Source organism: Falco rusticolus, chromosome 1, assembly GCF_015220075.1.
Source record: "Falco rusticolus isolate bFalRus1 chromosome 1, bFalRus1.pri, whole genome shotgun sequence".
Taxonomy (NCBI): Eukaryota; Metazoa; Chordata; class Aves; order Falconiformes; family Falconidae; genus Falco; species Falco rusticolus.
Genome location: NC_051187.1, coordinates 31,316,116 through 31,344,097, shown reverse-complemented (window position 1 = coordinate 31,344,097; position 27,982 = coordinate 31,316,116). Strand labels below are relative to the sequence as shown.

Sequence of the window (27,982 nt, the reverse complement as noted above, 5' to 3'; positions counted from 1 at the left end):
CTGAAGTCCCCTTACTGCAGAGTTCATGCACACTAGGGACAGCAGTTTCATCTGCTGGCATGACTATTATAAATACTGAGGAGAAAAAGGGTCTGGCATTTGCCAAGATCTGTATTTTGACTGTTCCTTGACACAACAGAAGAGAACCAACACATCTACTGCAGCGATACTCACATTTGTTGCAACAGACCTCCCAAACAGACACACCATGCAACGTAATTTCTCTGTCTGCTGGCACCATTCCACACTGTTAAGCTCTCGCTGTCCCTTCAGCCACAAATGCCCCAGCAGAGGCAGCAAGCTCCACTCTATTATTGGAAGACTCAGTGGAGCACATCCCCCACAAGCCAACTACCTCCCCCTTTCAACTGTGCAAAGCAAGTATTAAAACCCAGCAACTGTCTCCCATTCAAACCAGATGGTATAAATAGCTGGAGAGCTATCAAACAAAGTATACATTCAATACTTCAGTGTAACATGAAAGCCCCATTAAGCAAATGTGTGCATACATGCACACCCATGCTCAGGGACCAAAGCCATGGCAGAAAGCGCTCAGTTAACTCCTCTAGTGGCTTAAGTGTCCATCGACACTCAGGACATTCACACAGCACAAGCACTGGCCAAGCGTCCATGGCTCGTGCAGTCCTTGAGCTCTCCCGAAGCTATAAATTGCAGCAGGCTGCTATTATAAACAAGGAAAGCTGGAGACTGGCAAGTTGATTAAGACCATCACTTTGTGTCACGTCTAACTCATTTCCAGCTGCCTTGAGTAACAGAAAAAAACCACCAGACACCCTATGCTCTAACAACACTAAAAGAAAAGTACAATTCCCCACCCTGTCCAGCTCTAGAGATATGCATGGAGCTTCGTAACTCAGTTCCAGCTCACTTACCTCATCCATTTTTTCTGATGTTGGAGTCTGGTCACCAGGCACCATTTCTTTAGCCTCCGAGGTCTCAATTTTGGAGGTCCTGCTTAGCTGATCAATGGGAGTCATGCTGGCCTCTGATGTCCCCCGGGAATTCTGACTCAGAGGAGCCGTCCCAGGGATGGGCTCGTCATCGTCAGAGTCAGGTAATGGCGTGGGGCTAATGTCCTCCAAGCCTGTGCTGGAAGGGCGTGAGGAGGGCGTCTGACCTCTGTAACCAGGCTGAGAGTTTGAACCGTACATTGGGATGGGAGAAAGCTGGGAAGAAGAAGAGGAAATAGGGCTACCTTCCATTCGGATCTCATTATCCGAGTCATGCTCGTTAAGAAAGGGTAACTTTGTTCTCTGCTCTTTTAAGAGCATCTCAATCCTTGAGTCTAAACTGTTATGCTGCATTTCAGACTCCATAGTGGGGGTGCCAGGGGTCTCGCTTCTCTCTGGAGTCTGAGAGAAGGATGCTGTGCTCGGTTCAGGAGCAGTGTTCGAAGCGGGCAAGGGCGGAGGCTCCTCCTGTTTCTCCTTCACTGGGACAAAATCGATGTTAGTGGCAGCGCTGCTTTCAACAACCATCTCAGTAGGAGGTGGCGCAGGTCTTCGGTACTCAGTTTCCCTGGAAGTTTGGGGAAACTGCTGCTCATCAGATTGGGGAAATACAGCTGGTGCTTGGTAGGGAGAAAAGGCAGATTTGTAGCTCGAAGAACTAGAGTGGCTCAGGGGAGGAGTGTGAGAGAACTGAACTGGCTCCTGCTGATGGGATTTGTATGTACTAAACTGATGCTCTGTCCCTCGGTAAACACCTGCTGAGTTATGAACATAGTGATGTCCTGGTCGACGGTTGTAGGCGTCTGTAAATTTTGTTTCGTGTCTCCTGGGTTTGTACCCACTGTCCTGCCCAAAATGGTACACAGGTGTCGTCTGACGACTAGAATAGGTGGAATCCTGGGAAAACGGCGTCCCTAACCGTGGGGTATGAGGTGTTCCTTGGGACTGTGGGGTAAACTGGCTGTACGAGTTTGGGGTATCTTGCCGACAGCTGGAATAGGCTGTGTCATGGGAAAACGGTGTGCTGCTGTTTGGGGTAACAGATGATCCCGCAGAAGAAAGGTTACTGTCTTTCAGGCGCTTCAGGGAATCCGTCAACTATAAAAGCAGAAGAGAGAAAAAACACCTAAACACACACTTTTAAAAAATTACTTGTCTAATCTGCTTGGTTTTCAGAGGAGCTGAGTACCCAGGAGTTTGCACAGATGTCCATGGGAGAAACAAGCAAACAAACAAAAAAGGTTACAGCATCCCTGAAAACACAAATCATTATCCATTATTAACAGGCCCCTTTCATTTAAAAGAAAAAGGCAAGCAAAGTGGTACTTGTCTATAAGAGGAGGAAGAAGGCAGATACAACAGTATTCCTTAAAAGCTATACCCAAGAGCATCAGGTGAACAGGAGCCTTACACAATTCTTTTAGCTAAGAGTTTCAACTTATCAACTACATAAGGCTTGTCTAATTTGCAAATAGGAATGATAATTAAGAAAATTCCAAGACATTAAATTATCCATTTGTCTTCTTTTGTGAACAAATCAAACCATACAAATCAGCAAAGTGCCAGTCCTGCAACCAAACCTAAGCAGCAGGGCTCTGTGTTGGTCCAGCTGAGGGAGCTGACCCATCAAACATTCATCTATAACAACAAGGGAGAAGACTACGCATATAAAAAGCACAAAAAAGTTCTCAACTGCCAGAAACACCTTTTTAAACCCCTTGTCACAGGCAAACGCTCAGGTAGAGCACTACTGATTATGGCATTTGAAACTGAAACCCTACAAGCCTACAGAGCAGCAAAGTAATGGCTCTGCAACTCACTTCATAGGCACATTCAGGGGGTTTCTAGGAGCAGCCCTGCTCCAACTCAGACTCTGCTGAGTCATAACAGTGCCACACTAATCATCAGCGCCAAAATCAATTTTCCATAATGCAAAGCAAGAGCTCAGCGAGAACCCTCCTGGTAGCAAAAGAGGCTGGACTGAGCTCCAGCTCCCCAAAAGCACACCAGGATAGCGAACTGGTGAGACTACAGGCAGGCTGCTCCTCTCACAAGCACTGGTAGGTAAAGAAACCCTTAAAACGACCTGCTTGTAACACGCCAGCACCATCAAACTCAAGCTGAGTTCTCACCTCCCAGCTATGCCCACACGCACCTCACCCACTCAATAGCATGGACTTGCTCTTGGTGTGACCCCCTAGAGACCATGACCACATGGACATCAGGAGTTTCTTCCTCAGCTGTTCTTAAACCTATAGGAAGGGTCAGGAACCAGCCATGTGCCTCTTGCTAAAATGCACATCTCTGCACCTTTGGTGTAGATGTGATGAGGGTTGTTTTTCAGTGGGATTTGGATATGGCCTGGAGGCAGGGATTGCGGCTCACAGAACTGTCAGGTCTTTGCTGCTCTGCATGAGGGGGAAAGCAAGTATCAGGTGTATTTCACTAAGATACAACAGCAAACAAGTTTGCTGGGCAATGCTAGTGACAAGAACATGATGCAAACAGTTGAAGTTACCCACAAAGTAATAATTTTGGTGGTAACTGGCGGGGCAGGGGGAGGAAATCTATTCAGGATAATAATATAATATATAATACATGAACACAGTAACTAGAGAAACAATCTTTAAGAGAATTACAGCAGGGACCACTTTGGGGGATACCATCAATTAAATGGTTTGCTGTGGACCTTGAAAAAGGAGTATGAACCAATCAGTCCATGGTTTTTTTTGAGATGTGTAACCGGCAAAAATGAAAAGCCAGGCCTTGCTCACAGTGGGGCTCCCAGAAAAATCATTACTTGCCTCCCTCCTGTCTTTAAAAACACCTTGCTGGGAGGTAAGGAAGAACCAGCCTCTTTATGATTTTGTTAAAAGGATACTGTGTTTTTTGCCTTGTTGCAGTTGGAGTGGTTGGTGGGAGAAGAGGAGAATTTTGTTTTTGCAGACCAACAGGATTTTCACATTCAATGTACAGCTCTCACCTGTCCTGAAAACATCTGATCACAGAATTAATGAAATTATGGCATTTTAAGAAGTCGTAAGACTGCAGAGAAACAGAGAGGAGGGAAAAAAAAATATCTCTGCCAAATCTCTTTCAAATGTGATGCCTTAAAGTGGGTTCCTAAGCCACAATCGGGAGCCAAAGTACATTTAGAAAACCCAAGAGGGCTGATGACTTCACACGAACAGGCTTCACTTCCCCCTCATCCTAGTGGGGTTCACAAGGGAGCAAGTAAATGTACAAAGCCATTCAGAGAATCGTACCCTAAGTACCGAGAGACACCAGAAGCCCTCAGAAATTCTGTCCACTGCTTTTATTAACAACTCATTCCAGTGACTTATTAAGATTCTGGAAAATTGATGCCACTATTCACAGACACCTTCCATCTTTTAGCCTTTAAGCAAGGCTGAAGAACATACACACTAAGGATTACATACTGCAGACACTAGGTCAAATGTACCACTGTAAATCATTCCCCCTGACTTCAAGGGAATAATCTCATCTCAGGGACAGATCTGATCCACTCCAAACTGCAGGAATTTCTAATGTTAATAGGGCACATACTGTCGGTTCTGTAGGCATTCTTCATTCAGAAAGACAAAAAGCACTTACCATCTATGCAGACACCGGCATACGGATTAGCCACATGCACTGCATTCGCAGAGTTACATTTGCTATGGCAATTATGAGCAAGTTATATTTAAATATGAATTAGTAACATCCACTGAAACTACGACAAGACAAAAAAAAAAGGGGGCTAAATTAAAAGTGTTAAAACACTAACGTTGATGATGCATTTGTTTTGAATTTTCTAGAAAGTTATTCTTAAAAAAAAAGCCAAGCAAACATACCTGGAGAGTTTCATTCACAGTTGGTGATACATCCTGTTCGGTGCCTACAGGAAGGGTCTGAGGAGTGTAAAGACCATTAACAAGCAGTTCGTAGAATCGCATGCGGGTTTCACCTGCACAGACCACAATGGAAGAGTTGGTTAAACACAAACACCACAGTCTATGTAAAAATACATATTCTTGACACCTGCACGACCCTGCTACCACTCCCAGCCCGCTGCATCTGTGCAACTGAGGAGCAGGAATCACCCCTGAGGCTCACAAGGATCATTTTAAAATCATCTGCTGGGCAAGTGAAGTCAGATACTCCCTTCTGCAGCCAAGACAAGGAGGTTTCTAAAATCCTTTTCCTTTTCTCAGCCTGCTTGGCAGCTCTGCTCTTTACCATGCTTTCTGGAGAACAGCAGTTTCCCTCCTCTCCAAAGCACCAAGCAAATAGCTTTCAGATTTGAGAAGTGAAACTCTCACCCAAGGGACAAGCCTCTGCCAAGACCCAGAGCCGCTTCAGAAAGCTCTCCCAACACACCTTGCTAGAAACTGGCTGTTACTAATGCAAACATGATGCATGGGAATGCCGAGGACAAAATCATTAATGCTGCTTTTCCAAAAAGACACTTACTGATCCTTTTTTCCCTTCCCTGGTTTAAGGTGTGCTCAGTGGCATCCTTCGAAGAATAAAACTCCCTGTGAATCACTCTGTGCAATGTGAAAGCAAAGCACCCCTTAGCACAATTCCGTGTAACAGAAAAGCTTGAATAAATGCTGCAGATGAGGTTATTTGGTTATCAAATCTCATTTCACAAAGTCTTGAGCCATATCCTCAACTATGTAAACTGATTTATTTCAATTAAAGTCATGACAAAATAGATCTCTTCACTACAAGAGCTTGAAGAGATACTTGAAATATTAACACACACCGCCCCCACATACGACTACAATGCCATGGATATAGAAGTGCTAGGCTTGCTTAAGTAAATATACAGTAATTGCTACAAAGTTTCAGAATTCTTCCTGGATCCCCAGTATAATGCAGTAAAAGTTACAATTTCATTTTCAAAGAGGTTTATGAATGTGAAGTGATTCCCACCTATCTTCTCTAAGGACAGATTCAATGTGTCCATTCTGTAGATAAACTGAGGCAGAGAAGCTGCTTTAAACTAGCCTGTCTTAGATGAGAAGACTGGATTTATTAGTTCCAGATTCCCAGGCCTGTGCTCTGGCCAGACAGATAAAATGACACCTTTGCTCCTAATATTTGTTTTGCTAGACTATGAAAATAAAGTTTTTGACCAACCTTTCATTCTCTTTAAAAGCTGAATACTAGAAAGAAGTGTTGAAAACTATGTATATATATTTTAAGAACATCCTAACCTGCTGATGCTATTTTAGGAACAACATTTTTTACTTGATTGTGACAGATTATAGCACACTGACAGTTTCACTCTTTCAGAATGAAAGAGATGCAACAATGGAAAAAAAACCCGTATACAGCTGGCAAACAAAACAAAAATGCAATTTGAAACTAAGACTGCAATGTCTTCTCCCAAGAAACAGAAGCATAAAACCCCCTCATTTCCCTGATGCACAGCTAACTTTCTTGAACAGCTGCCTGTTCAAGACTTGCCGAGTAGTTTATAAAAATGGAGAACAAGTAGGAATGTAGTACAATCAGCTTGTTTAAAATGCCTCTCATTAAGACATCCATTACTTATGAGCCTGCTTTAGCTTCCATTATTAAACCTCCAAATGGTTAATTTGTTCTTAAATGTAATTTTTACCTTTGAATTTCAAAGTAAGCAGGAGAAGCCTGTCTGCAAACATTAATGATACTAGAATTTCAAAGTATACATATGTAAGGTCAAGCTTAGCTCACAATACAAACTATTATATTACTACTACTGTGATTTTTCTCCTACCAGTGATCACTGTCAATAAACATCCTATTATACCCTCTTACCACATGTAGCACACCAACTGCCATATAGCTTGTGCACTAAATTGTTGAAACCTTTTAATACAGAACAAAAACACCCACGTTTTTAAGCAAACAGTGTTAACAATGTCCTCTTCCCATGAAAGAGTGCAGCAAGCCAGTTTTAAACTAGAAATGCCATGTTTGGAATGAAGAAGTACAAGCAGCAACCGATCAACACCACCTCAGCTTTAGACGTTTTCTAAAATTCAGAAGCATTTTTTTAGCAAAGCCCTCCACTAGCACACTTGGAGGAAAGAGAAAAGACAAAGCAGTGAAATGCAATGCTTTCATACTTCCAGAGGCTTTATTGGGCTCCCTAGGGCTTGGGTCTGGGGCTGAGAGTTGGATACCTCCCGGACTCAGAGCTCCTGTCACTTTAAGAGACAGTCTCACACTTACACACTCGCACACACACTGACAAGTGCTGCGTGTGCACTCTTTTGCTGCCAGCTTCCAGTTTGCTGCTAAGTATCAATGAAATGCCAGGCACGCAGAGGACAGCACCCAGCCCTGCTGCTGCCACCGCCAGAACACAGAGATGTGGGTCCCGGTAACCCCCCCAAGGTTTGCCCAAAAATCCAAAGTTTGCAAAAACCAGGTGCCATGGGGTCCGGCAGCCCCAGGAGGTGGGCAGCCTGGGACAAGGAGGTGGGTGCACGGGAGGGCTCCAAGGGCAGAGAGCAGGGGACCAGGCAGGGGACACGGGCAGGATGGCAGCATTTTGCAAATTACAGGGCTGTCTCCTAGCAACAGACAACACATTTGGCTCCACGTGACTTGCAAAGGGCCCAGAAACCAGACCCGCTCGAAGGGGGAACTGGAGCACTCCCTTCGTATTTTTAATCACCGGGTCTTTATGGTCTGCAACACTCTCTCGTTTTAGGAGAGGGGCACTGCAAACCCCAAACGCACGGGGCCAAAATGTGCCCCCTCACCTTTTGTATCCAGCTCCACGTGGATGATGTTGCCCATGACAGATGTGTTGTGAAGGTGCTGGACGGCCTCCCGGGCTCCCTTAACAGTGGCAAAGATCACTTTGGCGATGCCCAGGTGCTTCTTGTTCTTGGGGTTGTACAGAATCTCCACCTCTTCCACTTCACCATATTTCTTGCACATGTCGGTCAAAAAGTTTTCACGGATGTTGTCATTCAGCTTGGCAAAGGTGACCTGCTTGGGAGGCACTGGCCCCACGTAAAATTCATCAATCTGGAAACGGGCACAAGGACGGAGAGGGGGACATGATAAAAAAAATTATCATTGTTAACGAGCCTGGGAGAGGGCGTAAGGATGACACAGGAGGGAGACGGTTAAAGCATCCTGCAAACTTTGGGGGGAAAAAAAATTGCCTCCAAGGCTCTGGGATGAACCCCGGAGCTGAGCAGAGCCTCTGCCGCTGCAGCCATTCATTGAAACTGGCTCCTTTCCGGGCTACAGACATGTATTTCGAGCTGTACCGTCAGCAGAGAGGCCCCCTCCACCGCCCCCCTACCCGAGAAGCCCCCAAGACACAGCTCCAAAACCTTCAAGTGATCTCGTTAGGCAGACACATTGATTTCTCGTTATCTTTATAAAAGAAGATTGTTGTTAAACAGTCTGCCAAATAATAATGTTAATAGGAATATGACTGTCATTTAAACGGTCCATTAAACTACTTGAAACTGAAGCTTCACTCCCAGATAAACAAGAACACAGAGCTAAACCCAAAAGTCAGGGCAGTACCTTGAATTTGGGGACAGACAGCTCCAACTCCTTAGTTTTGGTCCATATTCGCCCTATTCTGGGATCCCTGACACAATCCACAGGAGCGATTCCCGAGTTCTGGGAGGAGGAGGAGGAGAGAGAGCACAAAACCAGCAATAACAGGGCTTGAAATTTAAAACACAAATAAAAGAAAAAATAAACCCCAAGAAAGCACAGGCTGTCTCAAGGGAAGGGGAAAGCACGCACACACACATATACACACACGTGTCAAATTGCAATACTGCTGAGAAATGCACACAGATTGGAAACACAGAAATAAAGCTGCAGGTTTGGGCTCCTCGGGCTCCTGACAGTTGAATACACAGTGTCAGGTGGCGGTAACTTTGGTGGCTGTGTGTGTCCCCCCCGAACCCCTCTCCTACACACATGTGCTATGGCAGGGATTACCACGACCCGGAGGGACCCCCACCTCCCAAAACCGCCGGTAAAACGGAGTCGGCGGGGGGGCAAAACACAATGGGGGAAACCCACGACACCCCCTCCGACCCCGACCCCCGCCTTCACTCACAGGCATGCTGAAATGTTGCCCATCGTAACGGTAGAGTTTGTGCTGTCCTTTTTTCAGAGCCGGGTCAATAATCAACTTGTAACTTCTCCAATGGTGATTTCTTTTCTCGACAGAAGTGCTGGCTTGCGTGCTGTTCTCCATTCCGTTGATCCAACCTGGACGGGGGGGTAGGGGGGGAAGGAAAGGGGGAAGGGGAAAAGGGAAAAAAAAAATCCACGGAAAACCATAAAGTTAAAACAAAACATTCAACAAAGACCTCTTCGGTTTGGGTGGGTTTTTTGTTTTTTGGTTTTGTTTTTTTTTTTAAACGAGCCGCCTGCTCTACACACCCAGGCAGAAAGGAAATCCACCGCGAAGCGAGCCCTAAAATGGGGGAATCGCCAGCCGGGTCCCCCCTCCACCCCAGCCAGACAAGAGGCAGAGAGGGAGGAGGAGGAGGAGAGGAGGAAGAAAAAAAATAAAAATAATAATAAAAAAGACCCAATCTCACTTGAACTCTGCTTTTTGCCATGATCTTCAGGGTGCTTGGCTTTTTCCCCCGCCTTGATCTCTCGGAAAGACATCGCGCTCGGCGGCCGATCGTCTCCGGGCGGCGAAAGGCGAGCTCCCGTCTCACATGGGGCCGGTTACCGGCGCGGGCTGGCCGCCAGGCTCCTGCCTCCCGTTTTTGCGAGCCACCACATATTGTGTGTGCTCGCTGCTGGCGGCGGCGGCCTCCCACAATACACCGCTGCGAGCGCCGCGAACGCCTAACCGCCCTCCGCCGCCTGCACATTCACGGCGGCCGCGCGGCGCAGCCCCCGGCCCGCGGCCGCCCGCCGCCGCCGCCCCGCCGCCGCGCGCCGCCGCATGGGCCGCCGCCGGGGTGGGTTTATTTTTTTTTCCTCCCCGCCCCGGGGTTAACGGCATGCGGGGGGGCGAGTGGAATCTGCCCGCTGCATTTACCTTAGCGCAAACTGTTTCTAAACAAGATGGACCTATAGGTGGGACAAGTTGGTTGTTGGGGTTTTTTTGGTCTAGGTTGTTTGTTTTTTTTTTCTCCTCTTTTTAGGGGTAAGACTTCAGCGAACCCGGACCGGGTGGCCGCAGGCGGAGCGCGCAGCCCGCCGCCCTGCTGCAGCAGCGATGGGAGAAGGCGGGGGGGGAAGGGGGAAGAGAGAGAAGCGGTAGCGGCGGGGGGGGGGGTTGGTGGTGCTGCCGTTCGGCGACACACAGCCGGGGGGGAAGCAGTTTTGCTTATTAAAGGTCCGGGTCCGGCGGCAGCCAATCAGCGGGGAGCTTCCATTTTGTTTTAGGTATTAAAGGCCGGGCGGCGCGGTCCCCCCGCCGCTCGCCGGGGCGCGGAGCCGGGCGGAGCGCGGCGGGCGCATGGCGCGGCTGCACTCGGTCCGCGGCAGCTCGGCCGCGGTCGGGCAATTGGCTGGTTAAAGGCAGCGGGGCGGCCGCAGCCAATGGGCGAGCAGCTTCCATGGGGCTTGAGTTATTAGACGGCGGTGTAAAAACATCCTTCAGCAGACAGCTAAGGAGAGGCCAACAGATCAGGCAGCCATTTTTCTGCAATGGAGCGAAATGGCCAACTGGGCTTTTCCTTTGTTCCAAAAGGGGGATCCGCCATGTGAATCCACACCGTCCACTTGCGGGGAGCGCTCGGGGTGGTGTTAGTCTGGCACCATGCTTAGAGGACTCACTGAAGAAGGAAGATTTGACCCCCCCAAAAAAAAACCTAAAAAAAAAAAAAAATGCGGATTTTTTTCCCTTATGATTCGGGATCCATCTTTGTCTTGTGTAACTAGGTCATGGCACACCCTATGTCAGCAGTTAACAATTTCGAATGCCAAAAAAAAGTAAATACATTATTTTTCAATTTTTTTTCGTTATTTTGTGGGTTTTTAAGCTTTGTACAGCTCTCTGATGACCGAACAATAAATTTTAGAGAGTATTTCCTGTATTAAACACTTGATTCCTGGCCATTTTTATTAACTCCTTTGGTGCTTACAAGGTAACGTTTTAAATAATAACCATAGGAATAGTGAATCTGTCAAAAAGGCAATTTGACTATGATAAGCTTTTTTTTTTTTTTTTTCCTCTTACATTGTAAGTACCCAATCCATTCTGTCCTTGCTAAGTGTAGTTTTCATGTTAATGTTACTGAAGTGGTCCTTATTGCTAAGCCTTCATTTGCATGTCTTATGTTTTTGTCTGTTTACCTAAACCAATTTATGCTTTTTCCAGTATTTTACTTATAAAGCAAAATACCTAGATAAGAGATGCTTGAAAGTTGTTTACAACCATTAAATGTTAACCAGGTGTTTTCACACTAACATGTGCAGCCTAAAACTATATAGGAGAATATTTTTAGTGTCTGCGTGCTCTGTGGAAAAACACTGAATGTCCTTTTTATGTACAGGGTAAATCTGCCACAGGAAGGTAGATTTAAGCCTCGAGTAGGAGTCCTCGCTGCGTACAGTCCGTTAACATAGCTAGACAACTTTTTCTATAGCTTTTTTTGGGGTTGTTGGTTGGTTTTTTTTGATGCTAGACCACTGTCATACAAAGATCCGTAAACTATCTTAACAAGATCTGCTTTGACTTGCAAACTTACGAGCGAAGTGGTGATACAGATCGTATATGTTTATAGCCGTTATTTTTAAAAAGCGTAACAACTTCACCTTCAGAGCTGCATTCAACTATGGTGCGCGGGTAAGTAAACCCCTTTTGCCCTTGCAGAGAAACATATAGACCAGGCCTGTGCGGCTAACGTTATTGTCCTGGGTAGAAAGATCCTAATGTCGTCTGTGTGAGCGGTGGCGATCTCCTTCTCCTCAGATACATCTAACAGCGTCTCTGAAAACGTCTATTTTCAGGGAGGGATTTCTCTTTTCTGCATAAAGCGCTTGGTCGTCCGCTGCCCTGGTGTCTTTTTTTTTTTTTTTTTTTTTTTTTGCGGAGAGACGCCGTGAATCCATTGCAGGCGTTACGTGGTTGTTAAATGGAACGCACAAAAAAAAAAAAATCTGCCTGCGAACAGTTAAGATGTGAAGTTGATTGTAAAAAAGGCGAAAAGGCGGTGGTGGTGGGGATCCCTTACATGTTTTATCCGTCTAATTACAGAAGATCAAAAAAAAAGAGGCAACAAAATGGGGGGGGGGGGTGTTTTTCAAGACGGTGAGTCTTAATGGCGGATGTCTCACTAAAAAGCACTGTAAAATCCTTCATACCGAGAGGCAGTGACTTGGAGAGAGGGGGGGAAAAGGAGGTCTGGAAGTAAATCCAAAATGAGGGTGTTTCTTTCCAAGTGAGGGACCCTTTGCAGCCTGAGTTTTACAGCTGGAGGAGCCGTGACGCAGTTGATATTCACAGCAGTTGTGCTTTAGTGCAGCTACCCAGCCCATGAAATGGCCTCCCCGCCGAAGTCTGGTGGTTTTATTATGTGAAAGCCTGCGGAAGCACCGTGTCCCGGGCGCCGGGAGGGGTGGCTGGTGGCAAGCAGGGCGCTCCCGGTCGCGCTCCATGTTGTGTGAGGGTAGCCGCCATCATGGCTTCTCCTTCGGCGCCGCGTTCTCCTCAGAGCTGGGGCGGCGGCGAGGCGGGCTCTCCCCCACTGCCTGGCGGCGCTTCGCGTCCCGATCACTGGAGGGAAATGGGGTTTTTTTTGTTGGGTTTTTTTTTTCCCTCCCTTTTTTTTTTTCTCTCCCCCTTTCCCGCCCCCCCCCCCCCTTCCCCCACCGCTTTGTGAGGGGTTGTGGAAGGCGAAGCCGAGGAGGGAGCGGGGCGCTTGGCGGCTTTTTCTCCCCGCGGCTGCCGCGCACAAGATGGCCGCGCCGGGGAGCGCCCTGCAGCAGCGGGAGGCAGCACTGCGGGCGGCGGGGCTGGCGTCGTTCCAGCCCGGCCAGAGCGGGGGGGCCTGGCCGGGCGGGCAGGACAAAGGCAGCTCGCATAATGCAGCCCCAGCCCTGGGTGCCTATAAATAACGCCGCCCGCCCATCGCCTGCCTCCCTGCCCCCCGCTGCAGCCTCCCGCTCGCTGCCTTTTATATAAATACCGTAAGATGAAAGTAGCCTAATGCAGAGGGGGGGAAAGAAAAAATTAAGAGGAACAAACAACAGTGCTTCCCCCCCCCCCCCCCCCCAAAAAAAAAAAAAGCCCACAAAAAGCTAACAAAACCCCGGACTCGGCGGCTGTGGGGGGCGGCGGGGGGAAAACAGGCAAATGAGCAGGCAGCGCTGGCTGCGGGAGGAGCAGGGCGGCGTCGCCAGCCTCCCCGCCTGGAGCGGGCTGCTGCGCCCCGCCAACGCGCCGGGGGGAGCGCGGCCGCCGCTCCCCGCCGCTCGTCACATGGCTCTTTGTTGTTTTCCTTCTCCTGGCCCTCCTGGGCTTTTCCCCCCTCCGCCATCGCCCAGCCGCTCCGCCGGGGCAGCCGCTGCCCTGCTTCCTCCCGCCCGCAGCCGGGAGGGGATGGGGCGGCCCGGCCCGGCCGGCCTGCAGCGCCCAGCTCCCCGGGCCCGCGGCTGGGCTGGCGCGGAGCCGGCTGCCGTGCTGCAGTGCGAGCCGCCATGGCCGTCCGAGGTGTTACATGTGCTGCTTTTTATTTTTTTCTTTCTTTTTTTTTTTTTTAATTTTTGGTTTTTTTGTCGTTCGTTGGTTGGTTTTTGGTTTTTTTTCCCCGAGCAGATTTTCCTGCAGCTCGCTTGGGGTGGAGGCGTGGGGGTTATTTCGGAGCTTCACAAGCCTCGCTGTGCTCTGCGGGGAATTGTATCTTGTGCTCCACTGCAGACCCAGATTAGGTGAGCTAGGAAAGCCTGGCTTGAGCAACCACTTCAGAGGGCAGGACAGGGAGGAAAAGCAAACACTTGTAGAGAGGTGGCCTCCCTGGTAAGGCTAGAGCAGGAGCGTCCTGCGGACCCTGTGGGAGGGAGAAGGTAAGTGGCTGCTTGGCAGAGGCTGCCTGCGGGAGCGGCATGTGCCGGGCAGGGTGCGCCCTGCCCGCCAGTTCCTGCGGCTCAGGACCAGTCGGTCCGTGGGTTTGTAAAACCTGTGCTGTGGTATGTGCCGAGGCTCAGGTGTGTTTTCCTGCAAGGGAGCAGGGTGCTGCCGCGAAGGAGGCACCGCAGCCTGCGCCTTTCGCAACGACGCGAAGGGCTTACGCTCATCCCTTCGTTCCTTGTTCCCCCCCCCCCCCCCCCCCCCCCCCCTCGGTCCTCACCGGGTCAGGCTCTGTCGAGAACAAGCGACAAACCGTCCTCACAAAACATAACACGTTTCCATGGAGGGGAAATAGAAAAAAAAAAAAAGGTTCCGCACTGCCAGGGTGGCTGTAACCCGGTGCCTGTGCCCCCGTGGCGGGGCTGCGGCGCGGCAGCCATGGCGCTCCGGGCTGGGTCCCGACTCCGGCCAGCCCGCCGGGAAGCGCCTGGCCCTGGCTGCTGCCAGCACTGCAGCAGCCCTCCCGCTTTACAATCGCTTTACATGATAATCTGCTAGTCAGCTTGGAAGAAAGGGTGACGTTATTCTTAGCTAAACACCATTAAAATGCTCCTCTGTTTCTCAGGAGAGGTGGAAAGCGTTTCAGCTGCCTGGAAATGGCCGAATCAGGCGACGTGTAGATCAAAGGGCGGTGTAGATCTGTGCTTGGGTTTGCAGGGGTTTTACGAACTGTAGTAAAAACGTTTCTGCAGCTTGCATCAGTGAGTTAAGTCAGCACGTGAAGTGATTAAAAAAAAAAAACGGCAGGTTTAAACAGCATCGGTTCTTAACTGTCCCGGGATTTAAAATTTGTTTAAATAAATATTTGGATATTAGTAATATCTGCATTTAAGCCTTGACGTTGGTCTGTTTAACCCTGAAGCAAGCTAGCTCTGCCCTAAAGTAGGCTTTGAAACGATTCAGCCAGACCATAATACTGTGGGAGCTTAGACAGCTTTGTCTGTACTTGCACCTCTCTGCGTATTTTTCCAGGACTATGATCTTTGTCTGCAATTAATCATTGTTCAGGACGGCCGTTCCCGATGGTAGAATCCATGAGCTGCTCCAGCTGGGAGAGGTCCTAAAGCGTGTGTGCCTGGCGTACGTGAGAACCAGGGCCAGAAATTGCTGGGGCAGCAGGCGTTCGTACAGCGAGCCCACCGTGCAGACCCAGTGAATTGTGTGGGTCCTCAGCACTTCTGGAAATTGTTTTTGTAAGTCTGAGCTGCACATTTCTTTCCGTTTTTCAGAGTTTCTAAATGACTGGTAATGCTCGATATAGTTTTAAAAGTCAACTGAGGCAGTTGAGACTGGTTGCGCTCTCAGAGTGGGTGGTTTCATGGCTGAACCTTGTATCTGAAAAGCTAAATGTTCTGGTACGGCATGTTTAAATCCCAGAAAGGTCAAACCAGACTTTCATACTTGTGTTAGATTGACCCTGGTTTACTGGGTGAGACTCTTAGAGAAAGAAAGAGATCTCTCAGGGGAGGGGGGGGGGGGCGGGAGAAGAATTTTTTTTCTCTGAACAGCTTGTGGTGACTCTGCGCACATTCTTGAAGCAAAGGGGTTTGTTCTTGCCCACAGCGTCCCTCCCCTGCATTGTTGAGTGGAAAACTCTTATGCTAATTATTTCACTGTCTGTTATCAATAAGAAGTGATTTAATTTCTTTGGCGGAGTGTTGCAACAAGAGCAAATTAGATTGAGAGGCAAAGTGAAATAAAAAATATGCAGCTGTTCTGCCAAACAATGATCGTGACTGTTTACAACATTTTGTTTTAGACTGGCTTGTACCCAGAATCCTTTATATTGAAGGTTTTCATGTCACAATCCACTGCTTGTGCAAGGAAGCTAGATTAGTGTATTATAAAGGACAAAAGAGACGTAGGTTCATCTGGTTCGGCTTCCTGCATTATGCAGGTCATAAGATTTTTGTGAATTAGTTGCTTTTCCTCATTTGAAAGAATTTAACTACAGCGTACCTGCATCTTAGAAAAACATCAGAATTTCATTTTTAAATGGGCTGTGAGAGAGACTAAAATAAGAGTCACTAAGCGCTTTCCTTCGAAATCTACCTGACAGACTAGAAATCAAAGTAACCTTTTTAAACTTGCCCTAGTTTCTGCTTTCAGTTTCTGGATGTTGCTGTATCTCGGGCTGCTTGACAGAGGAATGCTCCATTACCAGATTTCTGTCCCCATGTAGCTGTGTACAGGCTGATCAACTGAGCATTTAACACTCCCGTTGCAGACTTGCAGAGCTCCCCCTCGGGTCCATCTTTACAAATCCTGTAATCGTTCCTGTTGCAGTTCCCTGTGAACACTCCAGATTTTTCCCATTTTGATCTGGGCAGAAGGGGACAGAGCTATCGGCTATCAGCGATAGTCATACCCGTGCCAACAGCCCTCCTGGCTGAGATGTCTCTGTTAGGCATCCAGGGATTACACCAGCCCACATTCAGCTGGTTTCCCAAGACGGCTCCCAAAATACTCTCAGATCTGTTCCTTCTTGGGACACCGTACTGTTGGTTTGTGCTTTTTGTTCTGCGTTTAGGGCTTTACAGTTGGCCCTCTGGAAAAGGACAAATCCTTAGACAGCATTGCTGCTTGCAATGGCCTTTTCTCTTTTTTTTTGGTTGGTTTTTTTTTTTTTATAGCCCCTCCTGCCACTGTTGAGTGTCACCTATAAACTTGGTTGGTAATGTTTTTGTATTTTCTTCCGGATAAACAACTGCTTCTGTCTCCATTGTAGGAGTTTCCCGGTTCCGGGTGCGTATACACCTCAGCAGTGTCAATATTGTGTCAGGAGGAGGTCTGGATGTACGCCATCCTTGCCACGCCTCGGTTCCATGGGAAGAAAGCCCAATTTAGGAGCTGGAAGGGAGCCAGGAGGCACACTGCAGCATTTGCCTGCCCTGGTGTCTATAACGTAGCCATAAAATAACATAGAGCCCAAAACGGTAGCAGGACCCGTAAAGAAAGATGACAGCTCTAGAACACAGTGGTTACAGCTGCATTTTGAGACCTTCCTGTTTAATGGATTTTAATCCATTTGGTTATGCCTTCTTGCTCTTACAGTCTCCTACTCATAATCAGATAAATGTTTTGCAGGGATTGAGGTATGGCACATCAGCCCTCTTGCGGAAATCTCCTACTAGTGATGTTACTATTTACCTCCAAACCTGGCAGTTTTTTAAAACAGTTTCTCTCGGCAGGTAAACTCATGAAGCTTGGTCTCCCATGGATTTGTGTCCATAAATGTCCCCTGACAAATCTTCCAGCTCTTTGCCAGTCTTGCTGAGCCTGTCTGGCTGGGCGAGGGGTAATGTGCTGGCTGGGAGCTTGATGGGGCAGCGGTACGGCCCCTTGGTATGCGCAAGGGCTCAGCTCTGCCTGCCTTTCCCAAGACCAGGGTGGTGCCTCTACTACATTCTCTACTCAGCTGTTCATTCAAGACCTAAATATGTTTGGGACTTCTACCCCACTGCCAAATTTGACTGAGACTGGAGGAAGGAGAGGAAAAATTACATAGAACAACAGTCATGTTAGACTGTTTTATTTTTAGGAAACCAGGCTAAGAATATCAAAGGAATATTAAGTAGAAATATGGACAGGGTATTTGCCTGTTCAATTTTTTTGCCATGAAATTTTTCATTTCTTCCTAAGAACAGCAGATGATCTGTCTAGGGAATTTCTCAGCCAAAATCAGCAACCTCCTGACAGATTTCACTGGTGTCCCAGCACGCTCTCAGGATGCACGGGATGTAAGCATTGAACAATGACAGGGAATTACTAGTCTGCTGCGGTGTTTGGCTGCCTGGGTGCAAAGAGATGTATGGTGATACCCAGTGGTGGAACAAACATTTATTTTGTTTAAGATCCATACAAATTTTGATGGACATGCTGGATGTTTGCCAGGGCTGGGGTTTTTCGGTTTCTTTTAAAACTGTGTCTGTTCATTTTATTTCTGCTGGTATTATGACAAAGCCACCTCTGTATGAGAGGTAGTGCTTTCAGAGATCTAATCGTTCTCAAGCTATAAAGGAATAAAGAAGCTGTTTCAACACCTGACTTGCAGAATGTTTTGGGTTGCTTCTTGCCTATTGAAATGCAGCTGCTATTGAAACCCTATGATCCCCTTAGAATGTTCAACCAGTTATTTTTTAGAATACTTTCAAGCTTATAAAAATAATGAAATAAGAAGATGGGCAATTCTAATCAACATTCTAAAGCCATCAAATCACTGAACAGTTCAGTTCTTCATGGCCTAAACAGTACAATTTTAAGAAAAAAAAATACCATTTGGAGAATGTGGACACTCATATAGCTTACATCAAAAGGAAATGAAGATACAGATAAGTAATCTAAAAGGATATTTGTGCATTAAAATACTTGTGTATCTGGACAGCTGTCATGAAACTGTCTAGGTGTGATGGGTAGCTGGAGACCTATGAGTCTTTGTAACAAATGCAGGCATACAGGGATGGTGCTGATTATAAGTGATGGAGTATAAAATGTTGCAGCCAGAAAAGTGTTGACAAAGATCAAATGAATGAGTTTAGTTTACAAATCAGAGCAGTTTCTTCTAACTGATATGATACAAATCACGTACAAGACCGAGACAGTTTTGCCCTTGACATTGTTGCCATTGTTCTCAAATCTGCAGTTCAGGATCCCCATCTTGATTTATTTTTTGACAGGACAGTTGGGAGTGCCCCAGCTGGTCTACTAAGCCCTGGGTTTCAGCTGAGTGGGCCAGAACGTGCAGGATTAGTGAATGCTGTGCCATCCATTGCTTTTCTAGGCTGCTGCATAACAGCAGCTCCCAGTTGCTAAGCAGCTGCAGAGCCAGGCTCTGCCTTTGCTACCAATCAGCTGTACCAGGGGAGCAACGTGGGTTCCCCTTGATCGGTGGAGAGGAGCCAGCAGCGTGAAAACGGGAGCTGTGGCCATCGCAAAATTGTTCCTTTTCTGGCTGGCTGATGGGCCCCCTGGCAAAAATGCTGGAGTGAAGCGAAGGGACACTTGATGGCCCAGAAGCAGGGGGTGGCAGGGGGCGGGGGGAGAGGGAGAGCCAGCATATGTGCACAGCGGAGGTTACAAAGACAGCAGATCTTAGCAGAGCAGGGGGGCACGCGCTGAGGAGAAAGAAATGGGAGAGAGGCCAAATGCACAGTTCAGAATATAATAAAAAAAAAAAAACCAGGAGGAGAGTGCGGCATATGGAGAGGGGAAATAAAGCAGAACTTGCACAGCCTGCGAATAATTGAATAGAAAATACAGGAAGAGAGGGAAGGAGCTTGATTCATTACTGCCCTTCACCTTGTGGAGTCGGCTACACCCGGGAAGAGGAGGTGTGGAATACAACAGCATCTTTCATGTTTAGCAGCGAACTGTAGGTTTTACATTTCAGCCCCTGCCATTTGTGGTTTTCTTGCTGCATATCCCCTGCCTTTTGTTTAGACTTGATTCCTGCAGGCTCTGTTCTTATCTTTGCCTGGTTTCTTATTTATTTTTATACTTGCTTTGGCTTTTGTTGTTTTTTTACAAGGTAAGTCTTAAATTAAAATACTGTTTCCAGATACTTTGTTTCAACCTTGAAGAGGGCAGGCCGTTGCTAATTCCTAACTGAAGTTCGTTTCCAGTAGATCTGCAAAGCCATTGCTGCTTTTCTCCCCCTCTCTTTTCCAGGAGCTGCTGATGGAGAAGAGAGTTCCCTTTACTTCCCTATGCCTTCCCCTGTGCGTTGTTTTTCCTTTTCCCTGCACAGTGCCTGCCAGCAGCCCGGGAAGACTTGCTGCTAGCAGCGTGCGGCAGGAAGTGGTTCCTGCGGCAGTAAATTATCACAAATGCCTAACATGTTGCATAAGGAGGAGCAAAAAAGTGTCATGAACATCTGCGGGGGGGTTGTGACCAAATGAGATTCTAGTTCCACCACTGCTCAGCTGCCCACATGAAAAAATACTTTGTGGTCTCAGTGCCGAATATGCAATTGCCAGTTAGAGCTGGCAGGGAAGCAGGGAAGCTATATGTTCCTCTCTCCAGCTCTTCCAGACAGAGGATTGAGGGGCACATTTGTACGGGAGGGTGGGGAGAGGATTTAAAGCTCGTGCAGCTGTCACCCTCCTTTGTGGCCAGCCCTGGCTTGCTTGGAGGCCTGTCGACTGAGGACACTTTTTTTTTCCCAGCTCCAAACCTGAGTCCTAAAAGGAGAACAGATGCCCACCCAAATCTACAGGAAGAATTTGCTGTGGGCGCTCTGTGTGTGTGTGTGTGTATTTCAGGCCAATAAAAAACTTGACAGATATGCAGCCAGATGTGTTTTGTACTTGGCAGATTTTTGTCTAAGGTGTCTGATTCAGAAGGATGCTATATTTGCTTCCTCCTTCCATTTGTTTGGAGTCCTGTATCTTTGAACGGGAACTGTCTATACTATTGTTAAACTCCTAAGACCATTAATGGTCTAGATGCACTGACATTTTACAAGTAGATTTAGCAGCCTGTCACACAGCGGGATTTTTAGCATTATGAGAGACACAAGTTTAATTAGAATGATTTTAACCAGGAAATCTCCCTGCCTTAAGAAATCAGAGCTACTATGTTAATCCTGGTAAGCAATGGGAACTTGACAGCGTGCCTGTTGTTGTGATGAGAGTCAGGAATGGTGAAATATGTGTAGGAAGGGAGAAACGCACAGGAAACATGCCATCAAGGACAGTGGTGTCAAGCTCGCACAGGGCAGCGCGCCAGTCCGCATTTGGCAATGGATGACCTGTGGGCTGGAGCAGCCCCGGCAGGTTGCTGCCCTCTACGTGCCGGTGCACACCAGACCATGCCACCGCCGGGATTGCTCAAATGCCTTCCCAACCCGTCAAGGACCTCCAGCCAGGCCACTGCACCATCAACCCATCCAGCTCCCACAGACATGTCCCAGGCCAAAAATCACAGCTCTAAAGCAAACATGACACAATTACAACTGGGTTTATTTCCACTGCCTGAAGTTATTAATTAGCCTGCTCTCAGAGCATCGCTGTTTCTTTGCAGGCTTTGCTCTGGCTGGGTTAATGGCTACTTTCAGGTCTGAGAGAAATTCAGTCTGGGCCTGTCCTTTGTCTAGTGATGCTCTGACAAGCCAGAAACCTTTCTGGCTCCTGCCAAACCTCTATGCCTATGTATGAGCTTCTCCCAGCCAGACAAGGACAGAGCAAACGCTTCCCGCTTAGCTCTCCCTGTACAGCTAGCACTCAAGAAAAAATGGGCAGGAATTATGGTGTTTCCCATAGGGATATAAACAGAGGCTGTTATCATCTCTTCAGTCTGCAGTTGCTGCCTTCCTGTAGGAAGTTTGCACAAATATCAGAGGGAAGGATGCGAACTTCACATGTTAACTGCCCTTTAATGTCAGTGCCATACGTTACTCAGCAAAAGCCTGCCTGTTTCATCCACAGTTGTCTCTCTTACAGCCTACTTTGCTATCCTTTTTTCTCCTCCTATGAATAGTCCCTGTTTCCCCACATTTGTCCAAAAGATTTGAGAGCTTCCTGCCTGGGCCAGGTGCTGGAGTGATGGCTATTGCATAGCCAATGCAGCAATGAAGTGTTGATCAAAGCCTGGCTTCTAACAGCTGAAAAACACGTGCTTGTTCAGGTTGCATTATAGCTCACATAGTGGAAAATATATTTAATAAGCAAAAACCTGGGATCGCTTAAACTTGAGGTTCTCAAAAGCCTCACAAAAAAAGTACAACTCCACACATTTCAGGTTTAGTGGAACCTACCAACCAGTTTTTGGGGAGCATAACCCAGATTTGACCACCCACAGTGGACCTACCTACCCCATACTTACCCCTACTGTGTAAACTAAAGGAGCTGAATACAACTCCTGGCTGTGGTGCTGTGTTCACCTTAATAAATATGCCTATAGGTTTCAGTCCTCCTTTGTTTCTAAACCAGCAAGTACATTAAAATATCTCTCTCCACCAGGAATTACATACTTTGGGAAGGCGAGAAGAAGGGAAAAGTAATTTGAAGCAAGCAGATACTACAGAGAGCACTCTGATTGGGAAAAAAAACCCGCCAACATCTTGATGCTTGCTGGGTCGGGTGGAGTGCTGGGTAATGGAAACACAGGAAGGTATAAGCCAGAGGGATTTTAGTGTTGTATACTAAAGAGATGGGTTGGATACTGGGTAAAAACACATTGTGTTGCAAGGAAAGCTATTTACAGCTCTTTTCCCCACGTTTCCCAAAATTACTTCCTGATGGGATTTATTCTCTGCTGCAGATCTGGATGCAGAAGAGCATCTGATGCTGATAAATTCACACAGATCTGTAGCAGAGCCCTGTGCTCTCACTCAGGCACGAGCAAGCCTGTGCATCGCTCATGAACCTGCTGCTTTTGACTGTTCCCATGGTAAAACCAACCACAGCTATCAACGCAGACACAACCTGCAGATCTCATCTGAAACAAAACATTTTGAATCCCTCTCTCTCCAGCGAATCTCCAGATTCACTTCTCAGCACAGAGGTAGAGGATGAGATCCAGCATCACTGTGATAGCTCTGTCAGCCTGTGTTGACAAAATCCTCCCCATCACTCAGTGAAGCCATGCCAGCACATCTGGGAGACACACATATTGCCCAGATCCGTGGGGGCAAAGTTACGGTGGTGTTGGCAGACACTTGCTTGTTCATTTCATGCTTTTCAGAGATCACTCACTGTGTTTGATGTTCCAGAAAAGGATGGGATGATCTTAACCTTGTGTTACCCATTTTTTACAACAGAACTTGGCTTGAGAATTCACAATTTGGCTTGAGAATTTAGTGAGGAACAGAAACTTGAAACTACCCTTAAGCACCTACTGTATCAAGCTGTGACGTTACCATATTGATTTACACACTCTTCAAATTTGTAAAGTGGGTTTTTTTCCCCCCACAACTGCAAAGTCAAGAACTTAGTTTCTAATGAAAGATGAGATTCAAAATACACCACGTTGGCCACACATATATCAGGTAGGCCATATCTGGCCCACATAGTTGGCATCCCTGATTTAAAGCATACCAGAGAAAATAACACAAGAAACACTATGTGTTCCCTATAAATAGCTGCTCTCTAGGTAGTACTCAGTGTGTGGTTTATGAACAAAACCTGTCCGAACTACATCAAAGTGCCTGAATATTCACTGCTTGATTTTGATGAGTTCTGTGTCCAGTTTGGCTAACACCTCCTTGTTGCAGACCATTGTCCTGTTTTCTTTCACAGCCCTCTGAACTCTGTGGTAGCATTTGGGCAGATTTTACGTCAAGTTTATTGACAGATTTTTGCACTGATTTAGTGCATGGGCTACTTGAGCCAAGTGAAACAGGAACTATATTCCGAAGGCATGAAAAGGCAGAAAGGAAATTTTCTTATTGAAATATAATTTTTCCACATTACTTAATAGTCTAGAAAGTTAATACCTTTCTGGCAGCACTTCCCACTGGGAAAAAAAAATACGGTTCCTACTCAGCCAAACAACAATGTAATAATGTTTTAGGTTGGGTTAAATGTCTTGGAAACTGGCAGGTGTCACAGCCACCTTGCCTCCAGTGAAAAAGGCAATTGAGAGCCCTTATGAAACAAGGGATTTACATCAGTAGGAGCTACTACACAAAAACCAAGCACATGGCAAGGTTTGAATAGATGGTGAATCATGTGGCCCAAGGGATTTTTCGGGGTGGGGGCGTGTGTGTAAAATATCAGGCCATGAGGACCAGATGGCAGAGCTCTGCATATGCAAGAGCAACAGCAAGAAACACTACAGAAATGGATACTGAGAAGCAGCTGAAAGTTGAGGAGACTGGGAGCTTTGATTTTGAAAAAAGATATTTCCAGGGTTGAGTGAAGGTCAAAAGAGAGTGTTGGCACTGTGAACAAAAACACAACTGAAAAACCAGTTTCGTACAGTTGTTCTGTAAACAAACTGAATTACCTTGAGTATATATATACCTAGCTTTGTCATAGGCTTCTCCTCTTACACGGATATTGTCACCCATAACTTCTTTGGATATTGTCACCCATAACTTCTTTGTGTGTGCAGTGGTCTGTGCACATGACAAACAAATGTTGTCCTTGTGTGACAGCTGAAATTTATGAGAAATTCATTCTACTTAGATGGTAAGTCCTGTTCTTTAGGGTCTGTATTTCCAGGGCGTTGTCTCTTGCTCTGTATGTACATGCTGTAGTGGGAATTCATTGCTGAAAACACAAATAATTAATATCACTGGTAATGTTAAAAAATAAATATTTAAGGCTCTGTCTTGTTATGCACAGTTTTAACTAAGTTTATAAATATTACCTTTGACATAAATGGGGCTACTCGTTCTTACTAAGTTTATGTTTAAGTCTTTGTAAAGCTGGGGTCTGTATTATCAAGAAGAAAATTCTTAAGTGTATTTCAAAAACGAAGTTCTAAAGACATTTAGGAAGAACAGGTCCCCATTCTTGTCTAGTTTATATTACCATATAAACCAATAATATCAGTATACAGCAGATGGCGTGTTCTGTAACTCCTCTCTACAATTGTGGCTACAAGGAAGTACGAGTAGTCTGAGCCCCTGCTGGTTAGCTAAAACAGTTGTATTTTCCATTAGAAGTATTACTGCAAGCCATGCTGCTTAGCCTAAGGGCATGCACTACGACAGAGCTTAATTGATTGGAAACGTAAAACTTTTACAGTATTCAGAGTTCCTCCAAAGAGAAGAACATAGCTAACCAGAATATTTTGCCAAGTCTGTTAACATATTTAAAACAATATTTTGTGAGCTGGAGGATTTAGTTATGCTTCTCTTCCCTCATTTGACTTGATAGTCACAAAACTTACGGGCTCAATTCTAGCATTATTAAAACTCAGTTTCCTTGACTTCTTCAAGCACATCACAAAGGGACAAAGAGAGGCAGCACAGGTGCGTTGGTGGTGTTTCCTTAGGAGGTCAGGCTAAGGATATGCCTTAAGGTTCTTCCATTGTACCAAAACCATTTAGGAGGTTGTAAGCACTCTTCCCCAGGCTCGGTATTCTGAGAAACGGGAGTATCAACTTATGTCATCACCCTGTATTGTAAAAAAGCCATAGCCTCAATATTAAACCTAATCTGTGAGGGGGTTTTGGGTGTCCTCAAAACTAACCTGAATTACCCATCAATACCATCTAAAGTGTTAAAGCATCTTTTAAAAATCCTAAACTTCCAGCAGTTTTCCTAGGCAGTGTGCTAACCTTTCGCTCCTTCCAATTATTTTCCTTGGCAATCGTGAAGTGACAAATCGGTAACAAGACTGGAACACAGATATTTACCATACCCCATTAAAGTCTTGATTTTGGTACACTCACTGTAAATCTCTATACGCATATTGACTCCTGAGCTGCAGATGCGTAAGCTTTTGATGAAACAGAACTTGTGCCAAAATCAATATACAGGCCAAAACAGAAGCAGGAGGACACTTACAATTAATAATGATTAGATTTGAATTTTACTAATAGAGGCTTGAATCTTCTTCAGTTTAAATCAGTGGCAGAATTCCATATTGGATTTTACTTTTTCACAGCCAGCAAAATACGCTTACCTTTTGCACAGGAGTTTATATGCCTAAAGCACTGCATACCAGTTATTTAAAAATAAGTAACTGAGACACTGAAATGCTGTATTTCATCAATACTAAATTACCTCACTACAAATAGAACATCCATTATTTAAAAACAGTCCTTGGAGTGTTTACAGTTGATTTTATAATCTACTCATTTTACATTGTTTCCTCCCAAATCTAAAGGTGTACAAATCTGAAGTTTCCTTAACTATAAAATCTAAAAGGAGACAAAGCTGTGAGAAATGTAAAGGTTGTTTTGTGAGGCTTGCAAAAAAACAAAAAAAAAAAGCAAAAAAATCAACCTAACAATGACCCATAAAATACTTTTATCCCCCCAAAAAATTTTTATGACAATAATTGAGTTGAAAAGAACCCGCCTGAATTACAGTATTCAGTTACAGGAAGACTACTGAGTCTATCTGCTGATCATATCATACATAGTGTGACGCTGCTTTTGAGCTAGGCCCAAATAAATTTATTCAGGGTAAAACAATTCTTTCCTGGACCATTCATTCCTGTGTGATACTGGAATGCCCTCAGCCATTCCAGTAAACAGGAGTTGATAGCTTTTACTGTGGTCCAGATAAGTAAGACTGTGGTTCATAGAGCATCTTTTTGATGGCTTGTGTATTCTACATACTTGCATCAACTTTTTCCTCTGTAAAATGGTTAGCTTTAAATAGGTGTGAATTTGGTTTATTATTATTATTGTTGTTGTTGTTGTTATTGTTGTTGTTTTATTATTATTGTTGTTGTTGTTGTTACACAATCATCATCATTATCATTATTATCATTCTTACCATTATTATTTTTATTTTAATTATATGACACTTTGTTGGGTATTTACACGCCCCCCCCATCCCCAAAATACCCTTTTCTAGCTTTTGTTCGCCCTCTGCACAAAGCAGTTTTCCTTGAAAGAGATGGGGAGAGCAGTCCTGTTTGCATTCGGTCTGGAAGGCCATCTAGTGACACAACCGTGCAGGAGAAAATACAAACCCGAGTTGTGATTTTTTTTTTTTTTTCCCCTTAGTTGAATTAAATGATCTTGCTACACTCAAGCATGCCCTTGGGGGTTTGTTGCTATTCCCACAAGTGGTATTTTCAAAGATTTCAGAGTCAGTTTTGATTTCTTAAGAGCTAACGGGGTTTATTTGAGACAGAGCACACTTTTGACCCCTGCTAGGAAAGAAATATTTTTTTTTTTGTGCAGAATGGTGGTAGACTGGCACTTGAGCAGGTCTGATGTGAACACAGTGTCACTCCTCTGACCTTGTCGGAGCTCAGTGTGTCCGGCTGTTGTGATCCCCTGCCTTCCATGCTACAAAACAATGCCAAGTAGGTGCCTGTGACCGCCACATCTCTACAATTAAAATGTAAAATTTCAGTTTATTTTCATTGCAGCTCAGCTTGGATGGGCTGGGACTGGTGAACACACAATGAGCAGAGCTGTCGGCTCCTGCTCAAGCAATACAGCAGAATACAGGCAGAGTCAGTGCTGCTCCAGGTGCCAGCAACAAGAGGCATTTCAGGGGGTGTCCGAGGGGGTCTCTGCCTCCCCCTCACCACGGCCAGCCCTGCACGCTCTCCCCTTGGCCATCATGATGGGGATCCACTGCTGCAGATGTTGAGGATGGACTGGACGATGTCTTCTCAGCTGCTGGTGGCTTGGGGTGAACCAAGACAGAGCCTGAGATCCAAAGGGCCTCCCTGGAGGAGCTGCTGGTGCCACAGCTGCTGGATGGGGTTGAGCACCCAAGCGTGGGTAGCATGGCGGGCGGGTGGGCAGCACAAGGCCCAGCGGCCCCAGGTGGATGGAGGCCTTGGTGGCACCGGCAGGACGGGGCTGTGGGGAGGGACGCCTGTGAGGAGCTGATGCCACTGGAGGATTTGGAGCCGCTGCGGGGGTTCGGGGCTACCAAGGGGGTTTGAGGCCACTGGGGGGGTTCAAAGCCATCAGGGGGCTTGGGGTTGCTGGGGGAGATTTGGGGCCTCCGGGGGAATTCGGGGCCACGGGGGGGGTGGGTGGTTCATGGCTGCTGAGGGGGCTCAGGGCCACTGAGGGGTTTGAGGCTGCCGAGGGGGTTTGGGGCCGCCGGGGGGGGGGGCTTGAGGCCACCAGGGGGGCTCAGGGCCTCCAAGGGGGATTCAGGGCCACCAGGGGGGTTTGGGGCTACCAAGGGGGCTCGAGGCCACCAGGAGATTCAGGGCCACCAAAGGGGTTCAAGGCTGCCGAGAGAGCTCGGGGCACTGAGGGGTTTGAGGCCACCAGGAGGGCTCGGGGTAGCAGGGGGGGTCAGGGCCACCGGGCGGGTTTGAGGCCACCAGGAGGGCT

The 27,982-nt window shown here is 46.7% G+C and overlaps 1 protein-coding gene and 1 long non-coding RNA gene across 5 annotated transcripts in view; one reads left to right on the top strand and one right to left on the bottom strand.

Annotated features, from left to right (window-relative positions):
- The window catches only part of SETD1B (SET domain containing 1B, histone lysine methyltransferase), a 53,636-nt gene extending 43,763 nt beyond the window's left edge, over window positions 1–9,873 (bottom strand). Inside the window, exons 1-6 of the mRNA XM_037375471.1 lie at window positions 9,560–9,873; window positions 9,070–9,224; window positions 8,520–8,618; window positions 7,736–8,006; window positions 4,826–4,938; window positions 894–2,069 (exon numbers count right to left, since the gene is read on the bottom strand). Coding sequence (XP_037231368.1) covers window positions 894–2,069; window positions 4,826–4,938; window positions 7,736–8,006; window positions 8,520–8,618; window positions 9,070–9,224; window positions 9,560–9,632 — 1,887 coding nt within the window. The 5' untranslated portion in view covers window positions 9,633–9,873. The remainder of the gene's footprint in view (window positions 1–893; window positions 2,070–4,825; window positions 4,939–7,735; window positions 8,007–8,519; window positions 8,619–9,069; window positions 9,225–9,559) is intronic.
- A 48-nt stretch (window positions 9,874–9,921) lies between these two features.
- Window positions 9,922–27,531, top strand: LOC119142479. 4 transcript variants are annotated; one of them, XR_005102293.1, is made up of 3 exons: window positions 9,922–10,052; window positions 10,672–11,769; window positions 15,025–20,339. It is a non-coding gene; the product is annotated as an uncharacterized LOC119142479 (long non-coding RNA). The 4 variants fall into 4 exon arrangements; XR_005102290.1 differs by lacking the exon at window positions 9,922–10,052 and adding an exon at window positions 26,861–27,531 and having other exon boundaries at window positions 10,320–11,769; window positions 15,025–24,182; XR_005102292.1 differs by lacking the exon at window positions 9,922–10,052 and having other exon boundaries at window positions 10,320–11,769; window positions 15,061–20,339.
- Window positions 27,532–27,982: the final 451 nt, after the last annotated feature.